Source organism: Rhinoderma darwinii, chromosome 1 (genome assembly GCF_050947455.1).
Source record: "Rhinoderma darwinii isolate aRhiDar2 chromosome 1, aRhiDar2.hap1, whole genome shotgun sequence".
Lineage (NCBI taxonomy): Eukaryota > Metazoa > Chordata > Amphibia > Anura > Rhinodermatidae > Rhinoderma > Rhinoderma darwinii.
This window is the reverse complement of record NC_134687.1, coordinates 661,647,363-661,665,431: the sequence shown is the minus strand read 5'-3', so window position 1 is coordinate 661,665,431 and position 18,069 is coordinate 661,647,363. Positions and strand designations below refer to the sequence as shown.

The window sequence follows — 18,069 nt, the reverse complement described above, 5'->3', positions numbered from 1 at the left end:
GATCAGGAGGTTCCACCTTCGCTTCCCTACTAAACCGGGTCCTCTTAGTAAGGGTCCGGTGGCCCCTCATAAAAGGGGGAGTACTGTTAGGGATCTGCCAGCTACTACGTCTAGGTATACTCCTGGGATTAATCAATCCACACCTGAGGCCAGACCTGTTCGACTGACACCATCTCCCACCAACCAGGGTGGCAGGCTCAGGGGTGGGAGAGCCTATCGTGGCCTGGTCAGTCGGAGTTACCTCCGCCCCCTGTCCTTTATTACCTGCCCTGTTCTCTTCCTCAGTGCTTGTAATTCTTCTGGATTCCTGGCCTCACTGCTGCTTGCTCCAGCCTGCTCCTGCCGTGCTTCTGCCTTGCTGCAGTTCCGCTTACCCTGCTTTGCTTTGTCCCTGGCTTGCTTCCTTCTCCGCGCCCACTTTGGTATACTCTTCATCCTGGTCCTGCATTCTCATTCACCGCTGCGTTTCCTCGCAGCGTTCCGTGGCTACTGCCCCTTCCCTTGCGTGTTCCCTGTTTGTTCTCCCGTGCACTTAGACAGCGTAGGGACCGCCGCCCAGTTGTACCCCGTCGCCTAGGGCGGGTCGTTGCAAGTAGGTAGGGACAGAGCGGTGGGTAGATTAGGGCTCACTTCCATCACCTCCTTCCTGCCATTACAGCTATCATGTGCAATAATTTACCTGCTCCCAGTGTATAGTTATAACTTCCTTTGTCCAAGCATCCAAAAATAGGCCACAAGGCATCATTAGGAACGAAGTTAGTCCGGTGTGTTAAAGTAAAAGTTTTTAGTCTATCCCCAAATGATTTCATTACAGGGCATGGCCACAAGCAGTGGTACAGATTTGCATCAGTCCCACTACATTTAAAACAGGACTATTGTATATGCCCATCAAATAACCCATTGTGGGAGTGAGATACGCTCTGTGACATATCTTCATTCTCATTTCCAAATACCTAGCAGACGGTAAATATTTATGAGCTTGTTCTTTTGCCAACAGAACATTTCCATAAGTAAGAGTTGAATAATCCAGTACCCACTTGGAAAGAGAAACTGCCGCCTCTGCATAATTTATTAGTATGTGTAGAGCTTGATAGTTTCGTGATATCGCCCCCTTAACAGTTGTGAGTTTATTGAATTTCGCATGAATAGTGGGGTTCCAATCTCTATCGGTTAGTTTATGTAATAAAGTGTTAATATAATTTTTCGCCTGAAAATACATGAATTGTGGGAATAAGATATCTGGATATTTCCGCAGAAGCTCTATTCTTGTATACATCCTCTTTTCGGCAACATGAAGTAAGAAATATATGTTTTTGATACCCGCCCTTTACCAGTGTCGAAATATTGCATGAGACCCATCATCCTGGAAGTTGGGATTCTTGACTAAGGTTAGATAAGGTGAGATCAAAGGGGAAACTTCCAATATGCATCTGATTTTGTTCCACCCTTTCCATGTAGAAAGCAAGAGAGGATTATCTTTCACTCCTTCCGGCAGCATTTGATGCTGTAAATGAAGCATGGTGGGTAGTGCACAATATGGGAGGAGGTCTTGTTCTAACTTGGAGTCTGAAAAATGTGATTTGTTATTTATCCAATCCCTTATCACCCGAAGTAAGGATGCCAGATTATATATTCTGATATTAGTGAAAGCTATCCCTCTGTTGAGTTTAGGTTGTTGTAACAGTTTGTACGCTATCCTTGCCCCCCCCCCCCAATAAAATTACGGTATAAGAAATGTAGACTTTTTTTTGTCCCCCTGGCGTGGGATAAATTGGGAACGTATGAAATAGATATAAAAGTCTGGGTAATTCGGTCATTTTTAAGAAGTATGCTCTTTCCAGTTATGAAAGGGCCAGAGATCCCCATATCTTCAGAGTCCCCTCCAAAGTTTGTATGTATGGACGGAGATTTCAGCGAGAAAGCTTGCCACCTAAACGGATATGCAGATGACCATAAAGGTCGTGACAGTCCCCTAAGCAAAAGTGCCTCAGTTTTATCAATGTTGAGAGTGTAGCCCGAAAGGCTTCAAATGGTGGACAGGATCCTCAATATATGAGGTATGGCTTGTTTGGGATTGGAGATCAGGAGTATGTCATCCGCAAACGCTGCTAATTTGAGTTCTACCTCGTCTTTTTTTTATGCCCTGAAATGCTGGGGAGATCTGTAAATGATGTAATAAAGGATCTATCGACAAATTAAAAAGTAGGGGAGAAAGTGGGCATCCTAGTCATGCCCCTCTAAACATATCTACATGAGGTGTGTTATGTCCGTTAACCGTGATTTGTAGTCCTAGTGTCAGTTTGTAGGAGCGCTATGTAGTTCATAAAAGTAGCACCGAATTTGCGCTGTGTTAGGGCCTCAGTCAAGAAAGGCCATTCCACCTTATCAAACGCTTTCTCCGAGTCTAGACTCATGAGCATAGTTACCTGGCTATGTTGATTTTGAGCTATCACTGTGGCCGCTACTGCCGCATGAATATTCTTTATGCACTGGCTTCCCTAACTGAAGCTTGTCTGTGTTGGACTAAGTATTTGTGGTACAATGAGCTGTAATCTTTTGGCTAGAATTTTAGATAAGAATTTATAATCGCTGTTCGGCAGTGATATGGGTCTATAAGACTGTGGGTCAATCGGATCTTTGTTTAGTTTTGGCAAGAGAATAATTCTGGAGTCCGTAAAGTAGTCTGACAGAACTGTCTGTGTATAAGCGGAATTATATAGGTTAGTTAAAGTTGGAATTATTTCTGGAGACAGCATTTTATAAAATTCAGCCGAGAATCCATCCGACCCTGGTGTTTTACCATTTACAGATGCTTTAATTACATCACAAACTTCCTCCTTTTGTATAACAGAATCGAACATATTTTGCTGTTCCTCTGGGTGGGCACCTGTAAAGTGTGAAGGAAAGATCAAATTTTTAAAGGGTCCGCTGGGGCAGCTCGATATAAATCTTGAAAGTAGTCCTGGAAGATTTTCCCTATTTTGTCCGGTTTACAGGTTAAGCTCTCTGTTTGAGGATTACGCAGTGTCTGGATGGGTTTGTATGGTTTAATTCACTTTGCCATAGTGGCTAGTAAAGATCCTGCCTTATTTCCCCATCTATAGAATCTATTCTGTGTGTGTTTGACCTGCCATTGTGGGTTCACTTGTCCAAAAGTTTCTAGAAGATGTTTAGCTGTTATATTTGTTGAGCTTGAGGGGTCGGGTCCTGAGCATATATTGATTGGGCTGACCGCAAAGATGTATGTAGTTTGTTGAATTGTTCCCGTTGTATTTTTTCCTATGTGCTATGTAGCCAATTATGTGACCTCGGATTACGACTTTTGCCGTTGCCCAGAGCAAAGGTGCATCTTCTAGGTGTTCCATATTATCATCCAGGTAGTTAGTCCATTGTATCTTTAAATAGTATTTAAAGTCCTCTGAATTTACCAGGTACGATGCGAACCTTCAGAACATAGTTCTCTGTTAAGGTATAGCTATCCGAAAAGACATATGTATAGGTGCATGATCCGAAATTGGTATTGGGTTAATTCGGGATACGAGATGGTGTGTAAAGAGTGTAGTGGATATAAAAAAATAATCAATATGAAAATTTGTTGTGTACCGCAGAATGGCATCTGTATTTCCGTGAGTTTAAGTTTGTGATCCTCCAAGGATCGCAGGAACCCAGTTGTTCCTTAAAGTCCACAGATCAATCCACACACTGCTCATGTGGTGACACGTTTCGTCACCACGTAACTTCCTCAGAGCTCTGGGAAAGTCAAGTGGTGACGTAACGCGTCAGCGTACGCACCTCTTTCTGTGACGTCAAATGCCGAGCATTGTGTGGATTGATCTGTGGACTCACCTGTGGAACCGCTTGCTGCATACACGTTTTAAACGTATAACCTTCATGCCGATGAGAGCCTGATGACTCAAGAGCTTGACGACCACAGAGACGTGGTTAATATACATACGTTTCGTCCTAGTTTACTTGCCTATTAACCCATATGATATATGGTTCATCAAGGAACTCTCTTCATTTGAACAATAACTGTTTCTTTTCAAAAACCACTATTGCCTTTTGGGCTCCTGCGTATTTCTGGCCTGGATGCCGGCCACAACATGATCTCTGGAAAAGCACCAAAGCTTGCAATCTGACAGATCCACAGCACATATGGAATTTAATGACAACATCTCAACCTCCACTTCAGAAGCCATAACTATTGGCGATAAGTATATTATTTGACATGGGCTGTTGAACAAATCTTGTTGGCTAAAATCTGCATGCTATGTTGATGCAATTTATTGCAATTTTTCATTGTAATTTCCTACAGCGAGTTCTATAGGTTACACATATTGTTTACATCCCTTTCATTGTATCCTTACAGTGGGATCCATAGGTTATATATGTGAATACACTCATGTAGTGCATCAAGACGTTACACCCATTTTTGTATCCACACCTGACACATTGAATATGTTCCACACATTAATTACAATCGCTAAACGCATGATCTGCACATTGCCCATTACTAAACGGGTCTATTAAACGCATGATCTGCACACTGCCCATTACTGAACGGGTCTATTACTAGCTTACCATACTGCAACACTTGATCTTGATGTTATAATCCTTGATTATTATTGATAATTCATGTGTACTAGTGACCCGGCCGGGCCTGTGGTGTCTATTTTTGTTTGTCTATTGTATGTATTTTGTGTTTGATTGTTTAAATTGATACAGGGTCGCACTTATCGCTACCCTCTGTTTCTTAACTTACTGATAATACATTTTTGATATTTTTATACATCGCTGAGCCGAGTGCCAGTTTACCAGTGGTTTCCCCTCAATTTCCCTTTCTCCTTGCCCCTTTCCCAGTTCCCTTTGTCCCTTTCCCCTTTTCGCATTATAATAGTTTACACTTACTGGTTGGCACCGTACGATTTGTACTGAGCTCTAGCATTTAATATGATCCAATCTCATATATAGTTTAGTACATAGTACATCTGCAATTCAACAAGTTTTTAAAGGAATGTGCTAAAGTGGGGACTGTCTCTCCCCTAATTATGATTTGATATTCTCAGCCATCTTCCATGTGAAGGTGTCGCCTGGCATCCAAAGGATTGTCAAAGGTTAGTGATCTTGTTCCATCTTTTATTCTCCGCTTGGCCGGGTATAGTAGTTGAAATTTCGTGTTCTCTGCTAGCACTTTACAGATGGGTACAAAAGTCTTCCTCTTTTGCGATACTGCGGCTGAAAAATCTTGGAAACTTAAGATTCGGTTACCCTGAATCCGCAACTCCCTTTGCTGTCTATATGCCCTCAGAATTCTCTTTTACCCATAAATTTAGATATTTTTGCAATAACCTAACGTGGTCTGCTATTTCCGTTTCCCCTGTTGGCATCCAGAGGGCCAATTCCAAACGCTCTTTCAATTGTTAGAGGGTCACTCAGTGTCTCCAATTTCAGAGCCGCTGGCAGTTCCTTAGTCAGTCGAAAAGATGTTCCCCTCCTACACCCTCTGGGATGCCAACAAAGCGCAGATTGTTTCGACGATGTTGGTTTTCCATGTCTTCCACCTGGTCTCGGAGTGCCACCTCCAATGTTTGGCTGTGTTGTAGAGTGGTTTCAAGGTGGGCAATAGTTTGTTCCATCCCTTGCACCCGAGTTTCCAATTCCACTATTCTATGCGCATTGTTAGTAATTTGAGATAGCGCAAAATTTATTGAGGTATGGAGCACTTCGAGACGTTTGTCAAACAATGGGATCAATAGTTGTGATACTTTGTCAGCCACCAAGACTGCTTGAAGATCATCCCTATTAAAAAGTCCCAGAGGACTAGAACTAGGAGAGCGGTTTGGAGGAGTGATGTCATCTCCTGAAAAAAGATCAGCCGTATTGGATACCTCATCAGGTGAAACTTTACTTTTAGTATTGGATGTTTTGGAAGTGGCCTTGTATTTGGCCTGCAGCTTTTGTATATGCATTTTTCTGTCCCTGATCTTTAGTCAGCTCGCAGCTGTCTGCCAGACGATTTTGTAGTAAGATTTCTGTCCATAGCAAGGTCCCAGCGGACCGTTTCAAATGCAAGGGAGAGGCAGAGTTATAAATGCAAAATAGGTTACATAAAGAGCACAGTCCCCATGTACATATTTCTATTGCCTCATTTGAAGAATAGGCGCCCTCTAGTTGCGGTCATCTAGTTAGAAGATGTAACAGAGGAGGGCAGTTTTCCCAATATCTGTGTCGTAAAAGTGAATGCGATGATCCAGTCGGTAGTGATTACCAGAGATAGTAGAGTATCCTGTGCATATAAAAGTATTCTCAGTATAAACCGTCAATGGATGTCAGTCCGCACATAAGAGTATAGTGCACTTCAGCGTCAAGAGATTCAAAGTTACAGGGATGTAGAGAAATCTACAAATCAGCCACTACATGGCGTCAGACACTGTGCAGTTTCTGCAGTAAGTTGTATTTCATATCTAAAAGTTTCCAGTTCACACGCAGGGAACAGTAGTTTTTAAGGAACGTTATTCTCCTCAAGTCACATAGATAAGCAAACCACATTGATATGTTGTCATGCAGTGAGGCAAGTAGGGTAGCAGTGCAGAGAACTTCTCTGTATCCAGGCGGTGATGTAGTGTCCGATACCAGTGAGGTGTCCCGGTCGGTCTTGCGGGAATGTGTGAGAAGTCGTCAGCGGTCAAGCACTGCAAATCATCCCACTACACTGAAGGGAGCCGTGCTGGAAGGGACCCTCATCTCTTTCCGCCCTTTCTCCGGTGGTCGTTTGTGTCACCTCTCTTGTAGCGTGTCAGGGAATTAGGCCCTAGATCCCGCGGCCTGGCGGGTAATGGCACCGCCGCCTCTAAGAGCGATCTCACACTCACCTGTTGGGCCGAATTCGGCAATAGATAATGAGCTCCCGCAGCAGAGTAAGGCTGTCTCCGGGGTGTAGTCGTGTCTCAGGTCTCAAAAGCCTATGATGCTTGGTCCAGAGACTAGGAGCTGCAGCGTGGAGCAGGAGCCAAGTTGAAACGCGGCCATCCTGGATGTCCCGCCATCGGAAGTCCATCTATATATTTTATTTTGTAATCAGTTTTTTCTTTAAGCCAAAGCCAGGAGTAGAATCAAAACCAATTACGTATACTTCTCCTTCCTGCTTGATCCACTTCTGGCTTTAATTTAAGAAATAAAAATAAAAAAACTCCGTCAAAACTGCATTTGTGTTTGTCTGAAATGAATGTTATAAATTTTGTCTGCTTTGTGGGTTAAAAAAAGCTAATTATATTCATCCTAATCCTAACAGAAAACTCCAGTAAGAAGACTGAGGGAAACTTCATGCTATCCATAAATCATAAAGTAGAAGATAAAGATATGCAGCAGTCTTCAGGAGAAAACCTCATTACCCTTAATGTAAATCCAGGACTTCACAGTACAGATCTATCATATATTTCCCCTAATCATGAGGAACCTTCTCCTGACCAATCACAGATTGCTACCACAAGTACAGCTCAGAAAGGCGGTAAAAGGTTTCAATGTGGTCAACAATCCACAAAAATCTCAGGTCTTTTAACACAGAGAATTCTCACAGGGGAGAAGCCGTATTCATGTTCAGAATGTGGCACATGTTTTAAGTATAAATCAGGTCTTGTTAGACATTGGAGAATTCACACAGGAGAGAAGCCGTATTCATGTTCAGAATGTGAGAAATGTTTTACACGAAAATTTGATCTTACTGTACATGAGAGAAGTCACACAGGGGAGAGGCCGTATTCATGTTCAGAATGTGGGGAATGTTTTACACATAAATCACATCTTGCTGTACATCAGAGAAGTCACACCGGGAAGAAACCGTATTCATGTTCAGAATGTAGGAAATCCTTTAAATCGAAATCACATCTTGCTGTACATGAGAGAAGTCACACAGGAGAGAAACCGTATTCATGTTCAGAATGTAGGAAATCCTTTAAAGCTAAATCACATCTTGCTATACATGAGAGAAGTCACACAGGAGAGAAGCCGTATTCATGTTCAGAATGTGGGAGAGGTTTTACACAAAAATCACATCTTGCTGTACATGAGAGTAGGCACACAGGAGAGAAGCTATATTCATGTTCAGAATGTGGGAAATGTTTTACACGTAAATCAAATCTTGCTGTACATGAGAGAATTCACACAGGAGAGAAGCTGTATTCGTGTCCAGAATGTGGGAAATGTTTTACAGATAAAGTAAGACTTGTTGTACATGAGAGAATTCACACAGGAGAGAAGCCATATTCATGTTCAGAATGTGGGAAATGTTTTACACAAAGATCAGGTCTTGCTATGCATATGCGAATTCACACAGGGGAGAAGCCATATTCATGTCCAGAATGTGGGAAATATTTTACATATAAATCATGTCTTGTTGTACATGAGAGAAGTCACACAGGAGAGAAGCCATATTCATGTCCAGAATGTGGGAAATATTTTGAATATAAATCACGTCTTGTTGTACATGAGAGAAGTCACACAGGAGAGAAGCCGTATTCATGTTCAGAATGTGGGAAATGTTTTACAGATAAATCACGTCTTGTTATACATGAGAGAAGTCACACAGGAGAGAAGCCGTATTCATGTTCAGAATGTGGGAAATGTTTTACATATAGATCACATCTTGTTAGACATGAGAGAAGTCACACAGGAGAGAAGCCATATTCATGTTCAGAATGTGGGAAATGTTTTACAGATAAATCACGTCTTGTTATACATGAGAGAAGTCACACAGGAGAGAAGCCGTATTCATGTTCAGAATGTGGGAAATGTTTTACAGATAAAGCAAGTCTTGTTACACATTTGAGAATTCACACAGGAGAGAAGCCATATTCATGTTCAGAATGTGGGAAATGTTTTATTACTAAATGCAAACTTAAGGATCATCAGAGAAGTCACACAGGGGAGAAGCTGTTTTGATGCTCTATATGTGGAATATATTTTACAAGGAAATACGTTTTTTAAACTTAGAGAATTTACATGAAGCCATATTCTTGTTTGGAATGTGAGAAATAAGATTCTAGGGATTGCTCATCCAGGGGACAGTGATACACCATGGACCAGGATAAAGGGATAATTCACCTTATCAAAGTCCTACAGTCCACACAACTTTACTCACTAAGTATTTCATGCAGTAGGTAAGCAAGCTAGTACGTCTAAAATTTAGAGATAGGGAAGATACTCCGCTAAGATACCAGAAAACTCGCCACTTGGGCAGATGGTTGTTGAGGATTGGTTGGGCTATTCTCATGCTCAGGAGTTGGCACCACATCCTGGTTCTTTATTGTGTCTACATTTTATTAAAGTAATGGAGGATTGCCTGTACTATAGTGGCACCCTGACTGGTGTAGTTAGTGCTCAAAAACTAAACTGTAATGTAAGAGATAGTAGCCTGGGGTATCAGCATGGACAATAAAGCTCCAACGCATTTCAGGGACTGAACGGACCTATTCGTCAGGGGTAGGATTGCCCTAGCTGATCTGCTTCTCATTATTTCACTAGAAAAGAAAAAGAAGAATTAAGTCTAAGGAAACCAAAATCATCTGTTACTGCGTTCTTATAATTAAGTGTACGTGAAAGTGATTAACTGATGTTTAACCCGTTAGTGACCGCCAATACGCCTTTTTCACGGCGGCCACTAAAGGGCTTTATTCTCATGCATAAGCCTTTTTACGGCGCTGCATCAGAATAAATTAAACAGAGCAGGGAGCTGTCAAATCTCCCTGCTCTCACCTGCCAGGCGTAGCTGAGGGCTGGGGGCGTCCCTATTTTAACAGGTGAGATCAATATAAGTATCGATCTCGCCCGTTCGCCCATCTTGAGAGTAATTTTTGGAGAGAAGGAGGGAGCTCCCTCTCATCCCACTGACACCTGGCGATAAGATCGCCGAGGTCCTGTGTCTCCGATGGCAGCCGGGGGCCTAATAAAGGCCCCCAGGTCTGCCTGTAGCGAATGCCTGCTAGGTCATGCCGGAGGCATGTCCTAGCAGATGCCTGACCGTTTTAAACGGCCAGGCAGTAATACACTGCAATACAAAAGTATTGAAGTGTATTACAATAGCGATCGGAGGATCGCATATTAAAGTCCCCTAGTGGGACTAGTAAAAAAAAGTTTAATAAAGTCAATTAAAAAAAAAAATGAAAAACCCGCTTTTTCCCCTTACAAACTGCTTTACTATTAAAAAAGTTACACACATTTGATATCACCGCGTCCATAACGACCCCGTCCATAAAGCTATTACATTACTTAACCCGCACGGTGAACACCGTAAAAAATTAATAAAAAATTACGGAAAAATTGCTGTTTTCTGTGAATCCTGATATTAAAAAAATTTGATAAAAAGTCGCATCTACTCCAAAATGTTACCAATAAAAACTACAAGTCTTTCCGCAAAAAAAAAAAAGACCTCATACATCTGCATCAGCGGAACAATAAAAAATGTTATAGCTCTTTAAATATGGAAGAAAAGCGTTTTTGCTGTATAAAAATAGTAAAACATACAAAAAAACTATACAAATTTGATATCGTTGCAATCGTAACAACCCGCTGAATAAAGTTATTGTGTTATTTATACCACACGGTAAAACGGCATAGATTTAGGACGCGAAAAAGAGTGGTGAAATGTCTGATTTTATTTCTATTCCCTCCCCCCCCCCCCAAGAAAAGTTAATCAAGAAATAATATGTACCTCAAAATGGTGCTATTAAAAAATAAAATTTGTCCAGCAAAAAACAAGACCTTATACTGCTATGTCCACGCAAAAAAAAAAAATTATTGCTCTTGGAATGCGACGATGGAAAAACGTAAAAAATAGCTTGGTCATTAAGGTCTAAAATAGGCTGGTCATTAAAGGGGTTAAATAAGTACATTCTGTGTGGACTTCATCTTGGATATTTGGAATCCATTTTGTCTTAAAGGCTCCGTTTTGTGTTTGAAGAGTCATTATATTGAGTGATCTTGACCTATGTTACCGCCATATATGTCCTGCCTTACGATTATGCACTGTCCTCTTTTTGTTTTATTTTAGGTACATTTTGGTTTTATGGCTGCTATTTAAATGGTATTTACAACTGTTTTGTGTCTTAATAAAGAATGTAGTATTTTATTTTCCGTATTGGGTGGATATTCTTTATTATAGCATTATGTGATATCAGGGGACATTACAGGGAGGAGGTAGAAGAGGAGAGGACTAAAAGTCCCAGCATGTCCAGGCTGTTATGATATATCAGAGGACATTACAGGGAGGAGGTAGAAGAGGAGAGGACTAAAAGTCCCAGCATGTCCAGGCTGTTATGATATATCAGAGGACACAACAGGGAGGAGGTATAAGAGGAGAGGACTACAACTTTCAGCATGCCCAGGCTTTTATTATGATATATCAGAGGACACCGCAGGGAGGAGAGGACTACAACTCCCAGTCATAGGCAAAAATTAAGACATTAAAGCGTAACTAAACGTTCGATCAACTTTGTATTTTCTAGCAGCATGTGTAGTATAAATATATTTTGTAATATACTTTAATAATTCATTTGGATCCCTTTTGTGTTATAAATGGCCACTCTGACACTTTTCTACCACATTTTATTTCTTGTATTTCTCCCGTTGCTAGAAGAAATCTGTACACCGTTTGAATGTATCAGTGTACAGAGTCTGCTGCCTATGAGTACGGGTGGGTGGTGGCCCCATCCTCACGTCAGATGTTCACGCCCCCATCGTGACGTCAGGAAGGTCTCTCTGCCTCTATACACTACACAGTTCTCTAGCATTAGAGCGCATGGAAGACACTGTGCGCACTGGTCTCTGTGCCTGGATGATTCTCCCCCTTCCCTCCAGCAAAGAGTCTCTGGACACTGTAATCTGAGCTGCTAATTAGCATCAGATAAGACTAGGACTGCTCCGTACCGCCCCCCCCCCCAATCACCCTGCCGTTTTATCTTCCCTTCCCTTGCCAGGGAAAGTGAAAAGAAAACCTCTGATTGCTTTCTTCTGGAGTGTGCAGAGATATTTCCATCTCTATATATAATGTGTTGTGCTGTGTATAGCTCAGTGCACGCTCACAGTATTGTAATGATCACCTCGGAGTTCACTGCCCATGAAAGATACAGACAAATCATAACATCACACACAGTAAGACACGCCCCTAGCAACTACCAGAATCAGGAAGTGTGAGAAAATAGATGTGGACGGTTTCACAAGAAAAAAAAGCTACAAAAAAAGGTACTTTGAAGTGAAAAAAATTGCTGGGAGTAATGTATTCACATAGAGGGACATAATAGCAGTTTAAATATGTTTTTAGCTACGCTTAAAACTTTTTACTAATGTATCAATATGGAGAATACTGACGTGTCTAGTAGGAGAACTGAAGCTATACTGATTCTATTGTGTCAGCTAACAGACAGAAAGTTACAGGAAGTTCATCTGTTCAACTAACCTTTGTGTATATGATAAATTAGCCTTACCACATTTTGTTATGTAGACTATTGTTTGATAATTAATTTAACTTGGCCACATTGTGTAATGTAAACATTTGCTATTGTATGCTAATTATTTCGGTTTCCTGGTGCACATGTCACACATACGTCATATTGGCTATATAAACTGCTGTAATTAATGATGATGTCCGTTCTGAATAAGACTTCAGAGCTCTGTGTACACACAATAAACCTTCTTAACCTAAAGAAAGTGAATGATGTGATTTCATATGGAGATTGAGAAGAGTCTATACTGCCATAACATTTGGTGTTCCCGCATGGTCCTTCAGGACGTCCAGATGGGAACAAGGAGTGGTGCTGACCGAGACAGTGGATTCATTCTTGGGCCCAAGCCGGTGAGCACTTATTGCCTGTGACTCCGCTCTGTCAACCGGTATACACTGGTTCCGTCATTGAGTCTTCTGAAGGTACAATTTTATTTAATGATTTGTATAGATCAGCAGCACAGGATACATTTTTCAAGAGGGTGCACGTCTCCTGGGTCACAGTCCGAGGTGACCCCTCAGTCAAGGCAAAAAAAGAAATGGAGACAGCACTACCAAATTTTCAAAGTGAAGATCCTTTTATTCCACGGTGCAATGTTTCAGCTCAACACGAGCCTTTCTCAAGCATAATAATGTGACACACAGAACGCATATATATGTAATACAAGGTCATAAAGCCAATTACATACATATAGTAAAATTGTGTAATAGTGATACAGCAAGTATACAAAAAATGTTTATATCAATGGAATCCCCCATAGATGTGCTAATACATAAATAAAAAAATAAGTTAGAAACACTCCATATACATAGTGTAAATAGTGCATTCACTGTAATAAGGCCAATCAATCAGATGGGCTACATGTGTATAATAACATGTGAGAATGTTAGAAAACAGGTGTATAAAATAAAGTTAAAAACATCTTACCCTCGCTGGATCGGCTGATAGCGTTGTGCACTCTCTTACTACGTAGAACTAAACATTGCGTAATCCTAGCACCTGTGTGTATGAGTCATCGCACAATACGTCATTATGCGCATGCGCATTGTCTACCAGAGGCGCTGATCGCTGATGAGCCTTCAGAGCAAAGAGGGACCGTCAATTTATCAACAAGGAATACAAACTCAGCAAAAATCCATAGAAAATCTTGTGGTAAATATATCATCACGTGACTTATCTAATGTGGAAATTTCAGCCCTGAATAAGGGATTATCATTTAGTCCCACTTCTAGTGTGGATTGGTTCCAATTAGAACTGGACCTTTTTGATTTTTTTCGTAAAATAAAATTCAAGGTATTGTTTGCCGGTAAAAATTTTGACAATAGATCTGTACACCATACTGAAATTACACTAAAAGAGATTGGGCTACATAAAAAGAGTGCACACCAACCCTTTATTAATGAACCTGCAATTGATACATTTATTGATATTGTGAAACATTGTATTCGTACCCTGAGAGAGAGCGACAATGGTAGATTCGTAGGTCCTCCTAACTTGACGAGGGATGAGATAGTGGCGGTTGATGGCCTTTCTCGTGATGTGTCCCTGACCATCAAGCCCGCAGACAAGGGTGGTGCCTTGGTGGTCATGGCCACATCACGCTATTTGGCTGAATTGGCTAGACAATTGTCAGATGTTAATGCCTATGAGCCACTTCCTGGGGATCCTAAATTTAGAATCAAAAATACCATTGACACAATATTGGTTGAGGCCCATAATGCGGGTATCATTGATAGTGACCTGTTGGATTTTATGACGGTGCGGCATCCGGTGGTCCCTGTGCTGTACTGTCTTCCAAAAATCCATAAGGCATTGGTAGACCCTCCGGGCAGACCGATTATATCGGGTTGCGGCTCCATTTTTTCACCGATAGCCATTTTTTTAGATAAAATGTTACGTGATTTTGCCATTAATGCTAAATCATATATTCAGGACACTACTGACTTTTTGACCAAATTGAATGAGGTTGAGTTGATGGGGGACTGCACACTTGTATCGTTTGATGTGTGCATCCTCTATACTTCAATTAACCACACGAGAGGTCTTAATATTGTATCTGAAGCGTTACAACAGTCCAATTATACCCATGAATGCATTAATCTTCTTATGTGTCTCTTGGAAATTGTCCTTACAGAAAATTATTTTTTGTTTGGTGACTCCTTTTATGCACAGAGGAGGGGTACGGCCATGGGATCTAACGTGGCTCCCACATACGCAAATATGTTCATGACAGCTTTGGAGGAAGGCGCCGTCTATGGCTCTCCCCACTTCACTAAGGTTTTGAGGTGGTGGAGATACATAGACGACGTCTTAGTCATCTGGACAGGTACTCAAGTGGAGTTGGAGTGTTTCTTTAGCTTTCTGAATAATATAGATGACGATATTAAATTCACTATGGATTCTTCAACAACATCTCTAAATTTTCTTGACACTAGAGTGTATATTCAGGAACATAAACTCACCACGGATTTGTACAGTAAACCTACGGACCGTAATAATTTACTGAGGTTCGAAAGCTGTCATCCCCACCCTATGATCGCTTCTCTCCCCTATAGCCAGATGTTGAGGGTGAAGAGGATCGTGCAGGATCCTTTAACTCTCGACGATAGGTTGAGTGATATGTCTCAGAAATTCAGGAATCGGGGGTACCCTAAAAAATTATTGGACAATAAAAGATCTAAAGTGGAGGGGATTCCGAGATGATCTTCTGCAAAATCGTAAACAATCGCCCTCTCATAGACTAACACTGGTGTCCACATACTCCCATAAGAGCAATGATATTACCAACATCATTAAAAAAGAATGGGGTATACTTAGGAGTTCTTTTGATAAAATCCCAGAATTTGAAGTCCCACCGCGTATAGCGCAGGACCAAAAATTTGAGAGATCGTCTAGTACATGCTGATGTGGGCTCTTTGACTAAGAATTATCAGTCTTTATTAGCCCCCAAAAAATTTGGTTGCTTCCCGTGTTTAGGTTGTAATAATTGTAGGAATATGGTTAAAAGCGAGGTATTCATTCATCCCATTAAAGGTTCTACCTACAAAATTAAACATCATCTTACATGTAAATCGGATCATGTAATATACATCATTCAATGTCCTTGCAAATTATTGTATGTAGGTGAAACCTCTCTAGATTGCAGAAAACGCATAAACAACCATAAGTCCACCATTCGTACCAAGAAAATTGACCTACCATTACCTAAACATTTTGTGGAAAATAACCATGGGGAGAATGACTTTAAGTTATATATTGTCGATCATGTACCGCGTCATAGACGAGGTGGAGATAGGATCTCCAAATTGAAAAGGTTGGAGTTGGAATGGATTTTTAAATTAGATACCTTATCCCCTAGAGGTCTTAATATAGACTTCAAGATCTTTCCAAGTTTTTCTAGATAACCAAGTGGGACACTCCGATTTGAACATCTGCTCGTGTATTCATCATCTCCCCCGTGTTCCTCCCCATCCTCATTGCACTGGGAGAATAGGAAATAATTTGACCATATCTATATTATAATTACATTTTATATATGCTATTTACAATGTTTAGGTCTGATATATATTGTCAATGTCCTACAAATTACTTTATACATTTTTCCCTTCATCCTAGATATTATTCTCAAGATTTGCCTCAAGGATCGGTTGAAGCTATATATTTGCACTACTCTTATACCTGATTATATGCATCGTATTTTTTGGAAAAGTTTTCCCATATATGCCGTTCATGTCTTCCGTCCACAATATTTCTAAGACGATATGTAAATCTCTGTGTTTGTATATTATGAGTTTTATATTTACCCATATGTGCTCCAAAATCCCCATCGCTACAGATGAGGTACAAGGATTATTGATCTGAGACATAATATCTATCTTCATTTATATTACAGAGATAGTACATGTAGTTCATATCGCTATATATTTGACCTATTAGACTCTATAGTGGATAGAATAGATGTGTAACATATGGAGTGATAAATGTGTAGAGGAATGATCGAGGCACTCACCGGAACTGGCAAACAAATTCTTTATTACAAAAAGATCTTGGTCAGGATGTGGAATTGGCAATTCCACATCCTGACCAAGATCTTTTTGTAATAAAGAAATTGTTTGCCAGTTCCGGTGAGTGCCTCGATCATTCCTCTACACATTTATATTCAGCCGATTGTGCTACTCTTTCGATGAGCAACTCCGTGGTAATTTACCTGCAATTATCCAAATAGAAAGCAAGCCACACTTCAATACTCCATTCCGACTGTGCGGTTTTGGCAGTGCCAGCCTCCTTCCTTCTTCCCATTGATTGCAACATATGGAGTGATGTTGCCCTTTTTCAAAATGGGGCCAACGATCCTTAATGGGCATTGCGCAGACACGAATCTACGATATGTCCAATGACTCATAGCTGAGACGGACAGGATCCGACGTCATCCATGGGAAACATCTATGGGTGTATAGCCCTCTTTCAATATGGCGATCAGCGCCTCTGGTAGACAATGCGCATGCGCATAATGACGTATTGTGCGATGACTCATACACACAGGTGCTAGGATTACGCAATGTTTAGTTCTACGTAGTAAGAGAGTGCACAACGCTATCAGCCGATCCAGCGAGGGTAAGATGTTTTTAACTTTATTTTATACACCTGTTTTCTAACATTCTCACATGTTATTATACACATGTAGCCCATCTGATTGATTGGCCTTATTACAGTGAATGCACTATTTACACTATGTATATGGAGTGTTTCTAACTTATTTTTTTATTTATGTATTAGCACATCTATGGGGGATTCCATTGATATAAAAATTTTTTGTATACTTGCTGTATCACTATTACACAATTTTACTATATGTATGTAATTGGCTTTATGACCTTGTATTACATATATATGCGTTCTGTGTGTCACATTATTATGCTTGAGAAAGGCTCGTGTTGAGCTGAAACGTTGCACTGTGGAATAAAAGGATCTTCACTTTGAAAATTTGGTAGTGCTGTCTCCATTTCTTTTTATTTAATGATTTGATGTCACACTTCGTGTGTGAAGTGGCGGGTAACCACTTCTGTCCGTGAATCTGGACAGCACTCTTGTGACTACTATTGCGCACATGGTCAGGAGTGAGTTATCGAGTTAACAATTGATCAAAGAAAAATAGAAGTATATGTATGACTTGTTTTGTATACATAAGTTCTGTGTCTTTTCTGTTGGGGTTAGAAGCGTTTCCACTATACTTCTGTGTTGTATTGTCTTGTGATGTGGATGTATGGACGGTTCTCTCGCTATCAATATAGTGAATGAATGAATGAAGGACCTTTGGAAGGTGTGTGAATGTATGAGGCAAGTGAAGGGTAAGGCTGGATTCACACGAGGTCATTACGTCCGTAATTGACGGACGTATTTCGGCTGCAAGTCCCGGACCGAACACAGTGCAGGGAGTCGGGCTCCTAGCATCATAGTTATGTACGATGCTAGGAGTTCCTGCCTCGCTGCCGGACAACTGTCCCGTACTGTAATCATGTTTTCAGTACGGGACAGCTGTCTGGCAGAGAGGCAGGGGCTCTTAGCATCGTACATA

At 40.9% G+C, this 18,069-nt stretch overlaps 1 protein-coding gene and 1 long non-coding RNA gene across 2 annotated transcripts in view; one reads left to right on the top strand and one right to left on the bottom strand.

The window, feature by feature from the left end:
- Positions 1 to 11,127, top strand: part of LOC142664515 (uncharacterized) — a 39,959-nt gene extending 28,832 nt beyond the window's left edge. Inside the window, exon 4 of the mRNA XM_075843642.1 lies at positions 7,292 to 11,127. Coding sequence (XP_075699757.1) covers positions 7,292 to 8,937 — 1,646 coding nt within the window. The 3' untranslated portion in view covers positions 8,938 to 11,127. The remainder of the gene's footprint in view (positions 1 to 7,291) is intronic.
- LOC142664520 (uncharacterized) overlaps positions 1,765 to 18,069 on the bottom strand; it is a 34,417-nt gene continuing 18,112 nt past the window's right edge. The window contains exon 3 of the long non-coding RNA XR_012851302.1: positions 1,765 to 7,888. This is a non-coding gene — a long non-coding RNA (uncharacterized LOC142664520). The remainder of the gene's footprint in view (positions 7,889 to 18,069) is intronic.